We start from the raw sequence: 20,949 nt of genomic DNA on the forward strand, positions 1-20,949 counted from the left end.
TTCATTAAAGATGCTTGGGTTTGCTAACACAGAGTAGGTAACAATGTACCTACTTTCTTCCCTAAAGTAATGCACTATTTGTTTCATTTTTGAGCATAGCAGCTAATCAGCTATTTTAAGTCTAATTGGAGTACACATAAATCCTTTTCCCTCCTCTTTTCAACACATCCTATTTTCCTCAATCCCCTTCACCTGTCTGCCACATAAATGAAAGATCATTTATCATAAACTAATCTTTACTATTTCAGCACCTTTTGGAAAAGCTGTCATTGGTGCCACACCTGTGCGTCAAGCCGTTATGAAGCACTGCTAACATTAAGTATATCACAATACTGAAACAGATGTATAAAGCATACAGCAGTCATGTGAATGAATTAGCTGTCTGCTAAGTGTAAGCCATGATTTAATCTCTAACCTAACCAAAATATATCTGCTTTACTTGTAACACTCAATGGGCCTTTTATTATAAAATCTTATGTCTAACATAACAGTACTGATAATCTGATACTACTCTTAGGTTCCACTTGAACCTACAACTTGAAACCAGAATTTTCTTTTAATTCGCTCCACACCCCATAACCTCTGATTATCTGCAAAGATAAAGGACAAAGAAGAAGAAATAAGTTCCTAGGGCTGCATTTACCTTTCATTTCTGTCTTTCAAACATAAAGAGCTGGCCATGTTAATTGTTTTATGGTAAATACTGAATGTAAGAAACGAGTTTCATGTCTATTCCCACTTGTACCTTCTTACAACAGCTCATACATTCTTAACGGTGTCTGAAGTGCAAAGATTCCTCGCACCTTGAACCTCTGTGAGCAAACAAACTAGACAAATGTTTTTCATGGCCTTTTACCCCGCATTCCACCAGTTTATAAGGTGCAGCAATCTTACTGAGCACTGAAGAAAATGAAAGAAGGAATGTCGTTCCTCATACTTTTTTCCTTTAAAAAAGAATGAAGGTAATGTATGTTTCAGCTTACCATCAACTTTCTCACTATTTTGATGCTAACGGACAAATATATCATATAAATGTGCATCCCATACAACTAGTTAAAGGCTTTACAAATTTTATATTCTTCAATAAATCAATGATGAACATAAAATTTATTTCAATGTGGAGCATGAAACTGCTTTCAATGATTGTTACTTGCACATGACTGCCTCAAATATACGGAAAAAGAGTGTCCCAAATGATTGGAAAGCATCTCGTGCTATTCCTGTTTTCAAGAAGAGTTGCAGGACAGATGCATAGGTTACAGGCCTCAAACATTAATATTTCCTAACTTCTAGAAATCTGTTGCACCATTTCTGCATTTAGCCAAGTAAAGCAAGCAAGAGCTTATGAAATGTAAATAAGTACGCTACTGAAATTAAAGTAGCCTTTAGCATACCTCAAATAATATGAAAGTTCAATTTTATTATTGATGTACATAAAAATATAGTACATGAGATTGGTAGCTTTCTGAGTTTTTTGTGACATACAAAACAACATGCAGATAATGGTTTCTCGTTAAACGGCAATGTAACAATTTGTGCACACCAATAAGCGTGTCACTGCAATATAAGGCGAAGACATAAAAGACTGACTGCAGTAAGCAGTACGACAAGTTACAAAAATGAAACCTTGGACAAGCACACATGAAACTTCACTTCACAATGACGACAGCAGAAACACAAATAATGTAAATATTGACACATTCACTGCAGAATGACCTCAAAATTATTTATATACATCTGTGGGAATATGTCAGTTATGAACAAATGATATATGAATAATAATATCAGGTACGAAGAAGTCAGTACAACATCTCACACAATAAGTTATGACAGTAACAAGCATCTACAATAATTTTTCAGTCGGTAGATAATTAGTCTCCATAAAACAAAATAGTATGACTCACTACCATCGTAACTTGAAGGTATACTATTTCCCTGGACATCTGAGTGTTCTGAAAATATCACACACCAGTTTAACAAAGGTGGGTACAAACAAAGTGTTTTACTGCTGTGGAGAGAAAAATGGTGGGGGGGGGGGGGTTAGTGCTGTATTAGAATAACTGATTAGCACAGTTATTTTGGTGATGCAAAAGAAAAGCACAAAACATAAGTAGTTCACAAGAAGCTTCTCACTCACCTGGCCACAGCTAGCATATGCTGTTTCCTTCTCTTACATTTTTTCATACTGTTACACACTTTTAAGGCTTTAGGAGAATAGATAGAATAGTTTTTGAATGACAGCACTATTCAAAATATTACCAAAAGTGTGAAATACTAGAAGCACAAAGGCACAACTCACTTGCATTAACAGTCCACAACGCAAGTGTGATAAATAATTTATGCATAAGAAAGTATTATTTGAGAAGGAATGGCAGAATAACAGTATTATGGCAAATAAACAAATTGATATTGATTTCTTACAAAAGGTGTGCAATATAATACAAAAATTGTCCTTCCTGTTAGAGGTATTTCCTAGCTGTTAACACCTGATGATATGCGTTTCAGGAACTATCTAAATCAGCTACTTATTTTCCAAATCAGCCTAGTACTGACATCAGAAGTTTAAAGCTGTAAAGAAAAATACAAACTGCACAAGTCTTTTATTAATTAAAATTTGCCAACTAAAGTAAATTCAGTATTTCCTGCTTCATAAAACAATATGACAACTGAAAATAAGTCACTGGGCAGCAAACTAGTACTTTTCGAACAGGCCAATTTAAATGGAAGAACATCTTACCATGCCAATGAATAAGTGACTTTATGAGCTCACAACCATCTAGTTTGTCATTATTGTCTGCATCATGCATTTTGAAATAGTGAAACTGAAGTTCCTGTTCAGTCATTTTGCTTGTATCTATTGGAACTTCCATGTGTTCCTGTATGTGGCTGCAACAAGGAAATATTCCCATTAATTATTTGACAGGTACAGTAAAGTAAGACAGATATTGCTTAACTTTCTCGACAGGTTAAAATTTCACACTAGACTGGAACTAGTTTCAGTCTCTGAATTTCTAATTAACTAAGCTGTTTTACAGGCCACCAAAGAATGCAACACTGACTGATTAATACTTTAAAATCAGCCACAAACCTTGGTGTTATGGCTTTCACTTTCAAAGGAGGTCTTTTGTATAATTCTGCAGGCCTGACACACTTGGGACACAAAAAGACTGGCTCCATCACAGCCTAAAATTACTTTCAGGACAAAGTGCAATCAGTTAGTTAACTATAATAATGGAATATACTGTGTGAAATGAAGAAAAAATACACCAAGTGAAGGTAATGACTCACTCAGCATTGAACAGTTGAATGGCAAATAAACAAGATTGAAAATACAGCTAAGCTTACTTAGAGCTAACTAATAACACTGGAAACAATGCCAATTTTATAAATAACTGGACACAAGGATAAACAGTACAGAACTGACAACATGAGGGGATGTAACAGTATCACCAATGCAAGATAATTATACAATAGCAAATCTCCCATCCACATTTTTGAGGTGTGCTACACGTTGTCCTCCTATTGTTTCAAGTTTATACAATATACTGTCTCACTACTAACAACCTGATATTGGGACCACTCAAGATGGAAGTACTGTGTAGTGATGAAAACTAACCCTGTCACAAAGCAGGTGTACTATCTGATCAAACCTATCTGGACACCTTACGTAATGTGAAACTGACTGCTAGATGTCAAGAGAGGCACACCCACCAGTCTTGTGGAAATCCAATGGAAGGGTTTGTATTTGGCAAATGCCTGGAGAACAGTACCTATCATTACATGTAATGCAGTAGTGAAGTACAGAGAAAACAGTGTTACAACACAAGGATGTTTTTGATGGTTAGGGCATGGTCCCCTATTGTGCTTAAAGGAAGTGCTAAACGCAGAAGGATATGAACAAATTTTATAGCACAGTGTTCTGCATACACCAGAGGAACAATTCAGAGACTACGACTGTTTGTATCACAGCATGACAATGCAACCTGCCATAAGTCAACATCTGCGAGGCAATGATTTGTGAACAATAACGTTCCCGACATGCAATGGCTGGTCCAGAGACGTGACCTGAACCCAAAAGAACACCTTTGGGATGAGTCAGAATGTTGAATTTGCTCCAGATCCAAGCATCCAACATCACTAACTTCTTTGGTTTCAGGTCTTGAGGAGGAATGGGCTGCCATGCCTCCAGACACATTCAAATACCTCACTGAAAGTGTACAGAGTTCATGATGTCATAAAGGTGAAGTGTGGGCACACCCCATACTAATGTCAATTACTTGGTGTCTGGATACTCTCGATCAGATAGTGTACATTTACTATATTAAACAAAAAAAAGTAATTTTGTATAGAGGTGCATCTACCCATCTTCACTGAATCGAGTTCCAGTTATCTATTTTAGTTCAGCTGCCCCTGCCCATCTCATATACTCTGTTCATAATACATCATCCAGCAATGGAGACATAGAGAACTTACTCATGAAATTTACATCCTGTTCTTTAAAGCTTTGGATTTTGAGTGTCTCTTGTGTTCTTTAATGCTTTTAATTACACAACCAGTACTGAATGACGCAATTTTTAAATTCAATAAAGGAACCTAATGTAACACTCACATTTTCTTGCAGAGGTACTACACATGTTGGCATTAAAACACGGTGAGAATAAGGTAAGAGGTAGGAAATTTCTAAGTTTCAAATACAATTTGAGGAGTAAAATAACATTTAACTGAGAATGCCAATGTTCATCTATAATATAAGTTGTTGAGACAGTAAGTGCAAATGGAAAGTAACAAAACAAGACTCTTTGAGTTTATATCTGTAGTGAAATTAGAAAAATGATGTACCTTTCATGAATGTACACACATACTGTGGTAGCTAAAACATGCCATCCCAAATACACCCAAAATGAGAAAATATGTCAAAGGTTCTCACTAACTGATAACAGAAAAGTGGCCAATTTTCTTACTTAGGCAAATCATTTTAATAACTACCATTGCAAAATTATGACACTGACTTAAAAAACAGGAGTTATATACCGTCTTATGTTGCATCGGAAACAGACTTTGGAGAGGATGTCAATGAGATAACAAGTAGAACAAAATCAAATTGTAACATGTTAACAGTGACCCAAACCACTGTCCTGCTGTCAGAAGAACAAATATCTAAAATCTTTTCCACTCCATTGGCTGGCTGATACAGCAACTGTTACAAACTCACACAGGTTTTTGACGAATGCTTATTTTCAGATCACTACATAATCTGGTGATGCCCCAAAAAAGTGAAATGCATTATTAAATAATCATTATTTTGGAACCAAGACTGTTTTCTTTTTGAAAGAACAAATATCTGTCCTACTGAACCAAATGTATGAAAACACATAACTCAAGTATAGAATGTGAGTTGACATGCACAATTCAAGCCTATCAGTCTGCGTTTTTCTATGGTTGGTTGGTTGGCTGGTTGGTTCAGGGGAGGGGACCGAACAGTGATGTCATTGGTCCCATCAGATTAGGGATGAATGGAAAAGGAAGTCAGCTGTGCCCTTTCACAGGAACCATCATGGCATTTACCTGAAGCAATTTAGGGAAAACTTGGAAAACCTAAATCAGGATGGCTGGATGCAGGTTTCAGCTGTCATCCTCTTGAATGTGAGTCAAGTGTGCTAATCATTGCACCACCTTGGGCAGCTATTCTGACAGGAAAAATGAAATGGAATCATTATTTGTCTGTTTCAATTTGATTTCAGTGGTGAATTTTCTATCTTGCCTGCAGAACAATAGCATGAACTTGACTGATAACAGTTTTATAGGCAGTTTTTCAGGTTAAAACCATCTGTATCCAGTTTTTAATGGACTAACTGATCACGATACACAGTTAATGAAAATAAATAGTGTAACACCTTACAGCTCTGAGGCACGTTCATACAAAGCAGTGAAGTTTGTTAATGAGACGGAGATACAATGGTTTAGGAATAAGTTGAGGTGATATGGGATGAGGTATAAACAAAAAGAGCTGTGGAATTCAATACATTCAAATTGTGTGTCATTATTTAAAAGTAGCTTTTCTAAAAAGTTATCCAGAAATGTTATTAAAAAGGAAAAGGACACATAAGCCATTGATAACTACTGGGAAAATGAAAATTTATATGCGCACCAGAACAAGTGTCAAGATCCAATGTTACCTGCATTCTTAAAAAGTGTAATATTTTAAGGAAAAGCATTAAAATGTTTAGAAACATGCACCTCCTGACAGAAATTAATAATGCAGATAAGATTAAAATCATACGGGACATTGTGAAATGAGATATACGACAACTCATCCATGGCACAGCAAATCATCACAAAGAAAATGGGTGACAAATTTTCATCTAATTTCCTTACTGATATCCTTTTCCAAAATATTCAAAAAAATAATAACATACTCAAGAATAGTTTCACACATAAGAAGAAACGATTTACTTAGCATATCAAAGTTTGGATTCCACAAGGGTTGCTCAGCTGAGAATTCTACTAATATATTCACTCACATAATTTTAAAATCCTTAAATACAACAATATTGCCAGTTGGAATTTTTTGCTATCTTTGCTAGTCATTTGATTGCCTAGATCAAGTTAATCCCTTAGAAAAACTTAAGTTTTCTGGAACTGATGGCTTTATGAACAATTGATTTGAATCCTGCTTAACAAAACAAATGCAAAAAGTTGTGGTAAAATATACAAACAATGTTGAAAGGAGAGAACATTTTAGTGACTGGGGAAAAATAAAAAGAGGGAGGTCCCACAGGGTACCCTTTCACATGTGTATGTATATGGGACCTCCCTCTTTTTATTTTTCCCCAGTCACTAAAATGTTCTCTCCTTTCAACATTGTTTGTATATTTTACCACAACTTTAGAGGGAAACATTCCACATAGGAAAAATATATCTAAAAACAAAGATGATGTGACTTACCAAATGAAAGTGCTGGCAGGTCGACAGACACACAAACAAACAAACACAAACATACACACAAAATTCAAGCTTTCGCAACAAACTGTTGCCTCATCAGGAAAGAGGGAAGGAGAGGGAAAGACGAAAGGATGTGGGTTTTAAGGGAGAGGGTAAGGTAAGGAGTCATTCCAATCCCGGGAGCGGAAAGACTTACCTTAGGGGGAAAAAAGGACGGGTATACACTCGCGCGCGCACACACACACACACATATCCATCCACACATATACAGACACAAGCAGACATATTTAAAGACCATTGTGTCTGTGTGTGTGTGTGTGTGTGTGTGTGTGTGTGTGTGGGCGCGCGCGCGAGAGAGAGAGAGAGAGAGTGTGTATACCCATCCTTTTTTCTCCCTAAGGTAAGTCTTTTCGCTCCCGGGATTGGAATGACTCCTTACCCTCTCCCTTAAAACCCACATCCTTTCGTCTTTCCCTCTCCTTCCCTCTTTCCTGATGAGGCAACAGTTTGTTGCGAAAGCTTGAATTTCATGTGTATGTTTTTATATATATATATTCAGCGAATTTTGCTCTTCGTATAACTGTTAGTCTTTGAAGCCTACGAATGAGTGACATTATACTGAGTGCACTATCCGAAAACTACCTCGAGCAATTAAACAGATAACCAACTCGTGGAGATAACATCTTGGACCTAATGATAACAAACAGACCTGAACTTTTCGACTCTGTAAGCACAGAAGAAGGAATTAGTGATCATAAGGCTGTTGAAGCATCCCTGAATATGGAAGTAAATAGGAATATAAAAAAGAGAGGAAATTTATCTGTTTAGCAAGAGTAATAGGAGGCAGATTTCAGACTACCTAACAGAACAAAACGAAAATTTCTGTTCCGACACTGACACTGTTGCGTGTTTATGGAAAAAGTTCAAGGCAATCGTAAAATGCGTTATAGACAGGTAAGTGCCGAGTAAAACTGTGAGGGACGGGAAAAACCCACCATGGTTCAACAACAAAGTTAGGAAACTACTGCGAAAGCAAAGAGAGCTTCACTGCAAATTTAAACGCAGTCAAAACCTCCCAGACAAACAGAAGCTAAACAATGTCAAAGTTAGCGTAAGGAGGGCTATGCGTGAAGCGTTCAGCGAGTTCGAAAGTAAAACATTATGTACCAACTTGACAGAAAATCCTAGGAAGTTCTGGTCTTACGTTAAATCAGTAAGTGGATCGAAACGGCATATCCAGACACTCTGGGATGATAATGGCATTGAAACAGAGGATGACACACGTGAAGCTGAAATACTAAACACCTTTTTCCAAAGCTGTTTCACAGAGGAAGACCGCTCTGCAGTCCCTTCTCTAAATCCTCGCACGAACAAAAAAAATTGCTGACATCGAAGTAAGTGTCCCAGGAATAGAAAAGCAACTGAAATCACTCAACAGAGGAAAGTCCACTGGACCTGACGGGATACCAATTTGATTCTACACAGAGTACACGAAAGAACTTGCCCCCCCTTCTAACAGCCGTGTGCCACAAGTCTCCAGAGGAACAGAAGGTTCCAAATTATTGGGAAAGAGCACAGGTAGTTCCAGTTTTCAAGAAGGGCCGTCGAGCAGATGCACAAAACTATAGGCCTATACTTCTGACATCAATCTGTTGTAGAATTTTAGAACATGTTTTTTGCTCGCGTATCATGTCTGGAAACATCCCCCAGGCTGTGGCTAAAGTGCTAGTTCTGCAAGGTTCGCAGGAGAGCTCCTGTAAAGTTTGGAAGGTAGGAGATGAGGTACTGGTGGAAGTAAAGCTGTGAGTTATGCTTGGGTAGCTCAGTTGATAGAGCACTTGCCCGCGAAAGGCAAAGGTCCCGAGTTCGAGTCTCGGCCTGGCACACAGTTTTAATCTGCCAGGAAGTTTCAAATCATCCTATGTTTTAAGCAAGCTTCTGATTAATGCTGCAATGTCTTCCTGAGTAACCGAACCATCTTCTATTTCAGGAGGGCCTCCCATAGGGCCTGTAGGGGTTCTGAATGGTGCTGACAGGTCTTTCTTCCCAGTCAATCCCATTAATGCTCGAAAGGATTCAAAACAGAGCTTTGGACAGTTCAAGCCATAGCATGAATCTCTGCCTCATCCAATAACTCCTGCACAACTCTCACAACATGTGGGCACGCACTGCCAAACATTAGGATACAGTCATCACCAATAAATCAAGTGAAAGGCACGACGTCCTCCAAAAGGATATCCTCGACATACTGACATGCTGTAAGGCTTCCATGCTCCACAAAGAGCAAATCTGTTCTTCCAGGCATACTCACTGCTGCTCACCACCAGAGAACCATGCTGAAAAGGTGCCCTGGATGAGAATAAGCAAGAGGAATACCTTTCCAGGTTTTCTCCAGATTCTCTCTTTACCATCAGGCGACTGCAGGCCAAAACATGACTAATCCATGGACATTTGCTCCCATTGTTGTACTCTCCAGCAGTGATATTCCCTAATGGGATGTAGCTGAGCTGTGCAATCCTCTCCGACAAGTTCTGCACCTGTAGCAGGCCTTCTGGATTGAAGACTGACTTCTTCTAGCCTTCTTCAGTTGATTCCCTCACTGACATTGACTCCCTTCAGCTGTGTGGAGTCTGTTTTGTGCTTCAGTGGTGGTGGTGGTGGTGGTGGTGGTGGTGGTGGTGGTGGTGGTGGTGGTGTGACAACTGAGGAGAAATTTAAGTTGCTAGAAGTGATCATCTCTTACCAATGTTGCTCTTCTTGGGCTCAATTTTGGTTTCCTGGCATTATGTCCAGTTTCTCTGTATCTTCTTACAGTTCTGGTAATCATGGAAGATGTAGTTCTCAACATTTTGGCTATATAATGCACATTGCAACCACCTTCAACCAAAGCAACAGCTTTTGCAGCATCTTTAGATTTTACTGGCATGTTTACTCCAGCAAGCTCATTATAGGATCTTTATGTGATTATTGTAAACACATGTGACTGAAATGAAAACAGTACAAAGTACAACAATAAGTGCTACATGAGCAGGAAAACATTACTGCCTCATGTCCATTGATGTGTTTTTCAGGTTGCGCAGGAGAAAATGATTAAGACTGGTGCAAAAAATAATTGACAGTTCATTGTTCACTTGCAGAGCAACACATCAATAATGTACCAATACCGCATACCCCTTAAAATATATGATAAAATTACACTTCATTTATTATATGTTGAATTTTTCATGCCAGTTAGTTTTTGTGGTGTCCACTCATGATCATCTTGGAGGTACCTCTTTAAGGCGTTTGGCACTTCACCTGCACCACCACAATATGCACAGGGTGTTTTACAATTACAGGCTTCTATGTGTTGTAGAGGGAATAATTGTGTTATGTCCAGCAACGTACCATTTGGGTGTAAGATAAGTTTGAAAATTGGATCACTTCCAAATCTCCCCCTTCACGGTATGCACACAGCAGTGCAACAAGCTCTGACCTGTGTGCTCTACAGCAGTTGCTTCACACGGCAACACACCTGCTCATTGCACAAAGTCTATCTGTGATGCACGATTTCATACACACGGCCCAAAAACCCTCATGCACATCCACTGAGCACCATAGTCAACCCTCCTAGCTGTGAATGTACCATTTTCTCACATCATTTGTTGTAGTCAGGCGAAACTGGTACATGATGGACGGAGACAATTCAGAAAATGTTCTCGATACATGCACTGTGCAGCTCTACCATTACATACCATACTGTGAAACAGGAGATTTGAAACTGATCCAATCTTTAAATTTATTTTATATTCTAATGATACATTTCTGGACATGGCTTTCTTATCGAGACTTAATCTACAAAATCCCCGCTACAATCCCTTGAAGCCTGTGACAGGAATTGTGAAACACTCTGTATATTCACTAATTAAATTTATCATAAATGATCTTCCATGATTTCAGAATAGTAGTGTCCATAGCTACAACACTAGAGGAAAAAATGATCTCTATTACCCATTTTTAAACCTGCCCGTGGCTCTGAAAGGAAATATGCAGCAACAAAAACTTATCATTTGCCCAATAAAATAAATTGTCTAAGAGACAGTAAAGCACGTTCTAAATGTAGCCTAAAATCTTTTTTCTGGACAACTCCTCCAAGACTATGGATGAATTTTTACTTTAAAAGTGTCAGTGTGTAAGGAAAAAAACTAGTTTTTAAGTTTAGTTGCACGAGTACGACTGAAAAATAAAATGTTCATTACTTTTAAAACTAATCGTGTATACATATCCTGTAAACTGACTTGCTCTGCATAATTTTGATAAGAATTGCTCTATGGAACATGTAACTAACTAACTTTTAACTAACTAACACAAAATGGCCTGCATACTCGTCAGACTTAACATCTCTGGACTGTGGGGGAAATTAAAACAAAAAGTCTACATTTCAAATAAGTGAACTGACATGTCTCCTGTACAGCAGACATATGTTCTGAAATTCTGCACCTTAAACACATTTCACATTACAAAGAAAAACAAATGACTTGCAAAGACATGAACTGGTGAGAAACATGGGCATGTATTAGTGCTCAAGGTCAACAGTCTGAGCATTTGATATTAAAGTTATAATAATAAACATGTGAACCACGCCTGAGTTATGTATCTATTCACTTTTGGGACAGGAGGGGAGATATTTGTGGGACCACTTCTCCTGACAGTAGGACAGCAGTTTGTGGCACTATGATCTTGTTACTATTTGGTCAAGTTCCACACACGTTATGTCACCGACGAGAACTTCATACACTCCTTCCAATGCCACAGAAAAAGTATTTAGTTCATTTTTTAAAGTAGATATAAAATTTAAAAATTACTTGTGTACACCAGAAAATTTTCCCAAGTGCCCACAACAACTTAGCCCAAACTGCACACTGATATATTTGCTAATTGCAGATACATTTTGGATGGCTTGGCTATGATGGCTCACCCATTAGACCTTTCTTTGCTCAGCATGTCAACTAGTATTTGCAGACTCTGGTTCACCTCAGAAATGACAGTTATAACCAAATCATTTACTCAGAGCACATATGAAGTATTAATACGAGCAAACATTTATTTCATTCTCAAATTGTTTCCACATAATTTCTTACTCTTTCTCATGAGCAATGTTAGCAGCATTCAGAATCTGCTGATGCTGCACAGGCACTCCCTGTTGGACTGGTACCCCTTGCTGGACCGGTACCCCCTGTTGCACAGGCACACCCTGTTGGACTGGTACACCCTGCTGGACAGGCACACCCTGCTGGACAGGCACACCCTGCTGGACAGGCACACCCTGTTGCATGGGCACACCCTGTTGCATGGGCACACCCTGTTGCATGGGCACACCCTGCTGCATGGGAACACCTTGCTGGACAGGCACATGGACTTGGCCTGGCACCTGTGCATAAACTCTCATTTTATTATAAGTTTTAATAACTCATCTGACAAGAAACCGTATATTTATATTTAAGAATAGGGAGGTACAGTAGATTCAATTAAACAACACATTCAGTAACTTGGAAAATGAAGATTACACAGAAAGAGTCAGAAAGGGCACTTGTGTAACACAAGTTTTATGCAGAAGACGATGCAGTTGTAAAGAGAGTGAAATACAATATCTCACATGGGATGAAGCAACTATTATAGAAAAGGGGAGTGTTTCAAGGGTACAATAACAAGAATACTCAGAATTAAATAAAGCTATTTGGTAATGCCTTACAGAGCATGAAATATGCTAAAACAAAAATTTGGTTCAAGAAACAATTCAAAAGAATATAAGCATGGAGGAGAAATAACAGAAGGTAGTAAATGAAACAGTAGCTAACAAGAGAGATAAAATTGCACAATAATTAAAAGCCTCAAAAAATGTCCTCCATAGTGACATTCTCAGATAAATGTTTCACGGATTTTGTGTGTAATCTCAAATTTTCAACAGTTTCCTCTGTCATTATCACCAGAAGTTATCTATAGGGGACTGTTGATCTTAGATGTTAAGTCCCATAGTGCTCAGAGTCATAAGTTATCTATAAGCTGCTTGGTATTTAATCCAGTTGGCAGGAAAGTGTCACAGAGACCTCGCAGAGTCACAGAACTTCCATATGACGAAAGAGTTTATGTTGATGTCTATGACTGAGGAACATTAGTAATGATGCCTAGTTTGTTAGATGGTGAATGTGGCTATAAAGATTATTAGTCAGTTCTCACACAAAATTTTGTTATTGGCTAAACCAGCTTTGAATCACTCAGTATTTTCAATAGACCATAATGCTTCTTGGCTGATGGCTGCATCAGAACCATAGGTGTGAGCATCTCCTCAAGGGTCCTACAATGTTTTGAGGCAGCCATCAGCAACGAAGAATTATATGAGGGCAAATCAGAAAGTCTTTCCCCACCTTTTTTGCCGAATTACAGCTGTAAATGTGAAGTCAACATATCCATTTCCAGCAGTCGACCTTTGAGGGACTGTCCTGGCCTTATCTGCTGATGACTTAGCGGCATGGCACTGCTGTACATTGATGAAGATGGTGGTTGTGTTTCACACATCCACAGTGTATGAGCAATGAAGGGCAATTTGTTTTCTATGGAGCAAGGACGAAGACCCATCGACATTCACAGGGAAATGTAGCCTGCATATGGAGAAAAGTGTATTGCTTTGAGAAGTGTGAGGTGGTCGCGTTGTGAGTTCGCAAAAGTCTGTGACAACTTGCATGACAATGAGTGCTCAGGGATGACTGATGATATTTCCCACATGGATGCAATGGTGAAAGCGGATTAGTTTGTGTGCCTCAAAGACTTCATGAGTCACTGCAGAGAGGTTCAGTATTTAAACCAGGACACTGGCATAAAGTCTGGTGATCAGGAACTTCATGCACCACTTCTCCTCCCTTTCTAGCCAAATACTGGCAGTGAAAATTTTTTCCATCACCAGTATTCTAACCAGCTTATCCCAGGTCATGCAGCACCGCACAAGCATGCTTTAGTGACCTCGGCCATGGAGGCAGGATGCAGGTTTGCCTGTGTCAAAAAACTTCCATCCATGTCATCTGTCGAGAAAGTGATGTTAACTGTATTCTGAGGTTGCCATGGAATGCTGTTGCTGGATTACATGCCACTAGATGCAACCATCAATTCTGACAGTTATTGATCAACATTGTTGCATCTGCAGGCTGCCATCAGGAAGTAGTTCTGAGGGATTTTCGATGTGGGCAACGGGGTTATGGTTCACAGCAATGTGAGGCCATATGCAGCAATCAGAACAGCCAAAAAGCTTCAGTTATTTCACTGATAAAGTCTCGACCATCCACCAAGCAGTCCAAACCATGCCCCTAGTGATTTCCATATATCTGGTACGTTGAAAAAGTTATTGGCAGGACAGCAATTAACATGCAATGAAAAAGGCAAGACAACAATCCAATGGTGGTTCCACATTCAGCTGAAAGGGCTCTACTACAGGGGCAAATATCTGAACTGGTGTACAACTATGTGAAACCATAGTGTAATATATATATATATATATATATATATATATATATATATATATATATATATATATAAAATAATTTCCTGCATGTACCTTATTTTGGCTAACAAGAATAGGGGAAAGACTTTGTGATTTGCCCTCACAGTAGGACACTTTAAGACTTCTGGCACGGCCATCAACCAAGAAGCATTATAGGCTACTGAAAATACTAAATAAGTCAAAACCAGTATACCCAATAACAAAATTCGTGTAAGCATTGATGGATAACCTTTATAGTTACACTGATGCTATCTGCCAACAATGTGGTAAATACGAACAGATAGTGGATAATTCAGCTTATTTCTCTGTAGCCTTTCGGCAACAAGTGCCCATTCCCACACAACTCCTAAAAATATAGCCACTATCCTGATTAACATGAAAAAACATATGATCTTGTTTGACGAAACAGAAATCTTAGCCCATCCATCTACTTCTCAGGAGTCTGTCAAAGAAGCCACTGAGATCAGAATGTGCAACAACAGCTATCTGTCCAAATCAGTATCGCTACCAATGTTATCCCAACACAGGCATTGACAACCTCTGGTAGCAACAGGAGTTCTGTGACTTTCATGACATATTCTGGCCAAATACATAAAGTACTACTCAACCCAGGACAACTAATGACAATGACACAGGAGAACTCACACAAAGCTTTAAATCAGATATGGCAAAAAATATGTGAAGCATTTATCCAATTCCGAAACATTCTGAAATATTCTGTGTAGTTCAAAAGGTGAAACAGAAACACATGTAGTCAATAATGATAACAATGAGTATTCAAAAGTAATACCAGATGGAGTTTATACAGCTATACAGTGGTTGATGAAGAAGAAGAAGAAAAAGAAGAAGAAGAAGAAAAAACTCTGATCAACTGAATATAAAAAGAATAACATTTTAACTACATACTTAGGAATTATTATTATGAACAACTTAAATCAAAAAGAACACATAGAAAATGATGTGGGGAAGGTGAACCAAAGATTGCATTTTATTGGCAGAACACTTAGCAGATGCAACAGGTCTACTAAATAGACAGACTGCACAATGCTTGTCCGTCATCTTTAGAAGTACTGTAGTGCAGTGTGGGATCTTTATGAGGTAGGATTAATGGAGTACATCAAGAATATTAAAACAAGGGCAGCACATTCTCTATTATCATGAAATTGGGGAGAGAGTGTCATGGACATGATACAGGACTTTGGGTGGACATCATTAAAACAAAGCCGTTTTTCATTGCAGAGGGAGCTTCTCACAAAATTTCATTCACCAACATTGTCCTTCGAATGCAAAAATATTTTGTTGACACCAACCTACATAGGGAGAAATGATTTCATAATGAAATAAGGGAAATCTGAGCTTGCATGGAAAGGTAATGACATTGGTTTTTTCCCACATGCTGTTCGAGAGTGGAATAATAGAGAATTATCATTAAGGTGGTTTGATGAACCCTCTGCCAGGCACTTAAATGTGGTTGACAGAGTATCCATGTAGGTGTCGATGAATCAAGCAAAGGAACAAACTGGCTTTAGGCACGGATCCAGCTCAATTGATCACTTACAAGTCAAAAATGAAACTATAGAACAGGGCATTCAGTATGAATTAGACATTTGTTCAGGAGTTACAGATTTCAGTTTCAATAAAATCTGTAGTAGCAGCCACTGTTTAACAAAGAATTCAATCCGTCTAGTTTAGTACACTGAAAAATGTAAATGTCAATCCCACACCTTCAACTAGACTTAATCACAATAGTGAGAATTCAGAAATAAAACGGGTGTCCTCCATGGAGAGTACATAGCACCAAAACTATTCTCAGCTGTCCTAAAGGGAGTTTTCTGATCCTTAAGTTGAGGAAGTTAAAGAAAGAGTTAATGTTAGTTGCACATGTCTGACCCACACTTGCTTGTCTCTAGTGCAGATAAACATCAATAAAGTAATGTAATGATACAAAAAAGCAAATATGAAAGCAGGCTAGAAAATAAATTATAATTTCAACTGTAGCCAGTGCACTCACTTTGTTCACACAAGGATATAATAATAGTAGTAGTACTAATAATAATAATAATGATAATAATAATAATAATAATAATACTATCACATCCACAGTTTGATAGATGCTTCCCCCAGACTTTTACAAGGATAGCAGTTTTCAGCTACACACATATACATTGTTTCCTAATGTCATCTACCCATTACCCGTTACATCAGCACTCATCTCTTGGAATCCAGCAAAGAATTCCCTTGGTTCACCTATGAGCCAATTGCATGGCCATATGTCCTCCTTAACACCATTTCATTTCATATAAAATTATTCTTCGACACCACTTAGTTCCCTGATCAATTCATTTGTTTGCCTGTCTCTGTTAATAATTGTCAACATGTTCCTCTTCACTGTTCATGGAGTATCATTCAGTCATTGCCTTACTAGGGTACATCAGAAGAGCTAATACACACGAAAATTTATGTTTCAGATACAATAGAAGCCTACTTTTGAAATTCATATTTTACACTGCCAGTCACTAAAATTACAACACATGAAGACAGCATTCAACAAATGGCAAATTGGCATGAAATGTAGCACATGCTTGGGTATACAAATTATTAGCATTTCAGCTAAACTGCACAAAAGTGGCATGGGTAACACCAGATATATACTGTGTATAAAAAATGATCCAGTCACATTAATTTGACCACCACCTAAGTTCAATACCGATGCGCAGTAAGCACTCACAGATGGCAGCACTAGCAATGAAGGGTATATATAGTGTCAAGGGGGGACACAAAACAGTGCAGTCATCGCAATGCAGAAATGGAGAGAATTATCTGACATCTGTAAGGGTATGATCATTGACTTTTGGTGCATTGGTAGAAGCATTTCTGAAACAGCTAAGTTTGTACACTGTTTGCGTGCCACTGTGGTTTAAGAGTACAGTGCATGGCGAAATGGTGCTATCCCAAACTGGTGCCAAGGGAACTGTTGCAACACAGGCCATGAAAGACAGGGATGAACGATAGCTGTGGAGATGTATATGGGTGAACAGACATGCAACTGTTAAACAGCTGACCACCCAGATGAACTAAGGAGCTACCAACAGTGTCTCCTCAAAATATATTCAGCGAACATTGCTGCATGTGGACCTCCACAGCAGGCAAGTGGTTCATGTACACACGTTAACTACTGTTCATATGTGACAAGTCTGTAATTTGCACACCAGTACCATAACCGGATGTCCACTGACTCATGACAGGTTGGTTTCAGATGGATCATATTTTATGTGCTATCGAACATACAGCCACTGGCATGTACCACATAAAAGTCTGCAACCCTGTAACACTCATCAGAATGGTTCAGGCATTTTGTGGCTGTCCCTAGGCGATCACACCATTCTGCAAATATGCATCAATCCTTGAGGACCATGTCCACCCCTACATGCTGTTTGCTTTTCCTCAGCATGATGGCATCTACCAGCAAAATAATGCAATGTGTCACACAGCTCACAGTGTACATGTGTGGTTCAAAGGCACCACCTGGCCTCCAAACTCCCCATATTTACACCTAATCGAGAATCTGTGGGACCACATCAATAGGGCTGTTCGTGCCAAGGATCTTCAACTGGGAAACCTAGCACAGCAGGCCACGGCATTGAGTAGGCATGGCTCCAAATCCCTCACAGTAACTTAGAGAACCCTTAACAATACAAGTATCATTACAAGCCAAAAGATAGTCCCAGGCCATGCAAATAAATCTTTGTTGTAACTTTATTTATCACGAGTGTTCGCCAGGCATCAGATAATGCCCAAATATAGCAGGCAGTGAGATGACAGTAAGAGCCTAGCACAGTCATCTGCCATGTAGTGGCAGAAGTACAGAACTGAACAATGAATTGAAGTGGCTAAAAGGTGCTGCCACCTACAGAAAAAAGGGTGATCTAAATGCTGATGACTATTTAGAAATGATTATGTTTAAATAATCAGTTGTCTAACAATTTCTGTATTTTACTGAAAACTTTGAATGCACCAATAATTGTTTCCTAAAGTGTATAATTATGGCAGAACATTTTTCAGATAAATTTGTTGGTTGAATGCGAGTTATAGCACTGATTATATATGGCGAATACATGATACAAACAACGTACGATAAATGAATTATATTTACCAGCTAAAATCACCAGAACAGGTTCCATGAATAGGACACTGTATAGCAGATGAAGACAACAAAAGGTACTTTGAATATTTTTGTATTAAGGAAAGTAACTACTGTGGTGGATATTGAAGCTAGATACACAATTTTACAAGAGTTTTTGCATGTGACAACCTGTTCTCTCAAAGCTACAAGAGTGCAAGCTAAAGTGATTGTAGTTCTCGAAAGTTTAATTGTTTCAATACAGGTTATGTATTGCATGAAAGATCATGTCTGAGTAGTTAGCGAAAATTACAATTATGTCAAAGAGATGCTTAAGTTTAGATCAAACAGCCGTATACTTTTCAAAATTTACCACCATAGTGGTAGCAGTTTTTTATATTACAATAATATTTGCAGTGTATGTTTGCATAATTAATGTACTTTATCATCAAATACATGTTTTGGTGATTACGTCAGTACTGAAATCTTCACTAGGTAGTTTTATGTCTGTTGCTGATCCATATTAGTCAGCAAACTGGTAAATGTTGTCCTCTCAAAGTTGGTTACAAGTAGTTGTGCATATATCTTTATGGCATTGACTTTACAACAGTAATTATTCGGTTCCTTTTGCAACAATTATTTTCATGTGGTAAAGTACTTACTCTGGTTTTGGTAGAGCGACTAACATTGGTTGTAAGCTGAGTACTGTACTACACGTGATTGTCTGCCCACAGTTACGAAGGAATCCAATCGCCACTCACAGTCACTTTTAGGAGCAAAACAATTATCCACAGTAGGGTAAAACAGGCTGGGGAATCGCAAACCTCACCGACTTGTTTCCTGCATGTCTTGTAGTGATCCGCATTGCGAAAGGTGGTTGGTTATTCAGGCTCTTGACAGGTGGTAACATTAATGTTATTGGACAGTATGTATGAGGAAATATTACACATTGGGTTTCTCATTCAGAAAATGCATTTGAATGTTGGTTATTAGCAAGTCAATTTTGTTATACATCATATAAGAAGGAGAAACATATACCAGCATGTGACAGAATCATACAATAGCCGCATCACCATCGACTGAGACTGCAGTTTAACATTTTGTATACTGTTGCCTGCAATGGCTGAGATCCCACAACTGTCATGCCAAAGAAGAGTATAAGAGGCCAGGAGGACCAGACTGAAAGCCACGCAGGACCTCAGTGGCCCTGCACAATTAGCACCCGACAGAACACACACTGTTTGCTCCCTCATTCAGGATCGTACATCCACATCGCATATCCCGAGTCCAGATATAATCTGGTTTGCAGGGATATAACCTTGTTTGCAACAAGACAAGTACCCATTGAGACAGTGTGACATTACATTATCTCGAGCACCACAGACTACCAGTGCAGCAACCACTGTTGTGGCTTCTCCTCATGCACCAACGGAGAGTGGTATGCCAACAATTGTGCACTAAATGACAGCACTGGGCATGAGAGCAGCACAACGTCATTTTTGAGATGAACCCTGGTTCTGTGTAGAGCATCATGATGGACATATCACTATGAAGAGGTGAAGCAGAGAATAAGTGTTGCACAAATGCATTCACCATCCTCAGCACAGCACCTGGTGAGATGGCATGTGGTGCATTTGGGTATACACACAATCACCGCTGGTTCACGCAACCTTTAATTTGGACATAAACTGTTAAATTTCTCATGTTTTAATACTGGTAACTTTGCCCAACCTTTGTGGTCTCCAGGACATTAGCCCTGTACAAGATAAAAAGGATCGCAAGTTGCCTGTGCTGACCTGACCACCTCTGATACAGAGGATGTTTGACTGTCGCCTTGACCAGCACATTCTCCAGATCTCCCATCCACTCAAAACGTCCGGTCACGGGTTGCCGAGAGATGGACACACCACCACTCAGTGGCCACTATGATTGATAAATTCTGGCATAGTGTTTAAGCAGCATGGAATGACATACCCATCACCTGAGCCCAGTTCACCCCATGTCCAGCCAGATCAGAGCTGCTATTGCTGCCACGGTTGGCAGCAGCTCTGTGTACTAAATTTTGCACCTTGTATGCCTCCAAATCGCATACAAATTCTTGCTACTATACTGTATAATAGCCAGGAATTCCAAGTCAATTTGGGAGAAACTACAACATCAGCTGTTGCCTTGCTGCATGGTGACCTGAGAAGTACCAGTCTCTCACAACCCAAAAAATTGAATTGTTGTACAGGATATACTGTAAACTGTAACCAATTGTAAGTAAAGTCCTTTGCTTTGCCTTCTGCACTCTCTAGTTCACTGTCAGTTCACTCTCCTTCTGTCAACTGTACAGAAGCAATATGCCTATCAAAAG

At 38.8% G+C, this 20,949-nt stretch overlaps 1 protein-coding gene across 3 annotated transcripts in view; it reads right to left on the minus strand.

The window, feature by feature from the left end:
* Positions 1-20,949, minus strand: part of LOC126470292 (uncharacterized) — a 73,638-nt gene that overhangs the window by 23,862 nt on the left and 28,827 nt on the right. For all 3 annotated transcript variants that reach the window (XM_050098045.1, XM_050098044.1, XM_050098043.1), the window contains exons 3-4: positions 12,063-12,352; positions 2,738-2,886 (exon numbers count right to left, since the gene is read on the minus strand). In XM_050098045.1, coding sequence (XP_049954002.1) covers positions 2,738-2,886; positions 12,063-12,352 — 439 coding nt within the window. The remainder of the gene's footprint in view (positions 1-2,737; positions 2,887-12,062; positions 12,353-20,949) is intronic.

The sequence above is a fragment of the Schistocerca serialis genome, chromosome 3 (assembly GCF_023864345.2).
Source record: "Schistocerca serialis cubense isolate TAMUIC-IGC-003099 chromosome 3, iqSchSeri2.2, whole genome shotgun sequence".
In the NCBI taxonomy this organism is placed as follows: domain Eukaryota; kingdom Metazoa; phylum Arthropoda; class Insecta; order Orthoptera; family Acrididae; genus Schistocerca; species Schistocerca serialis.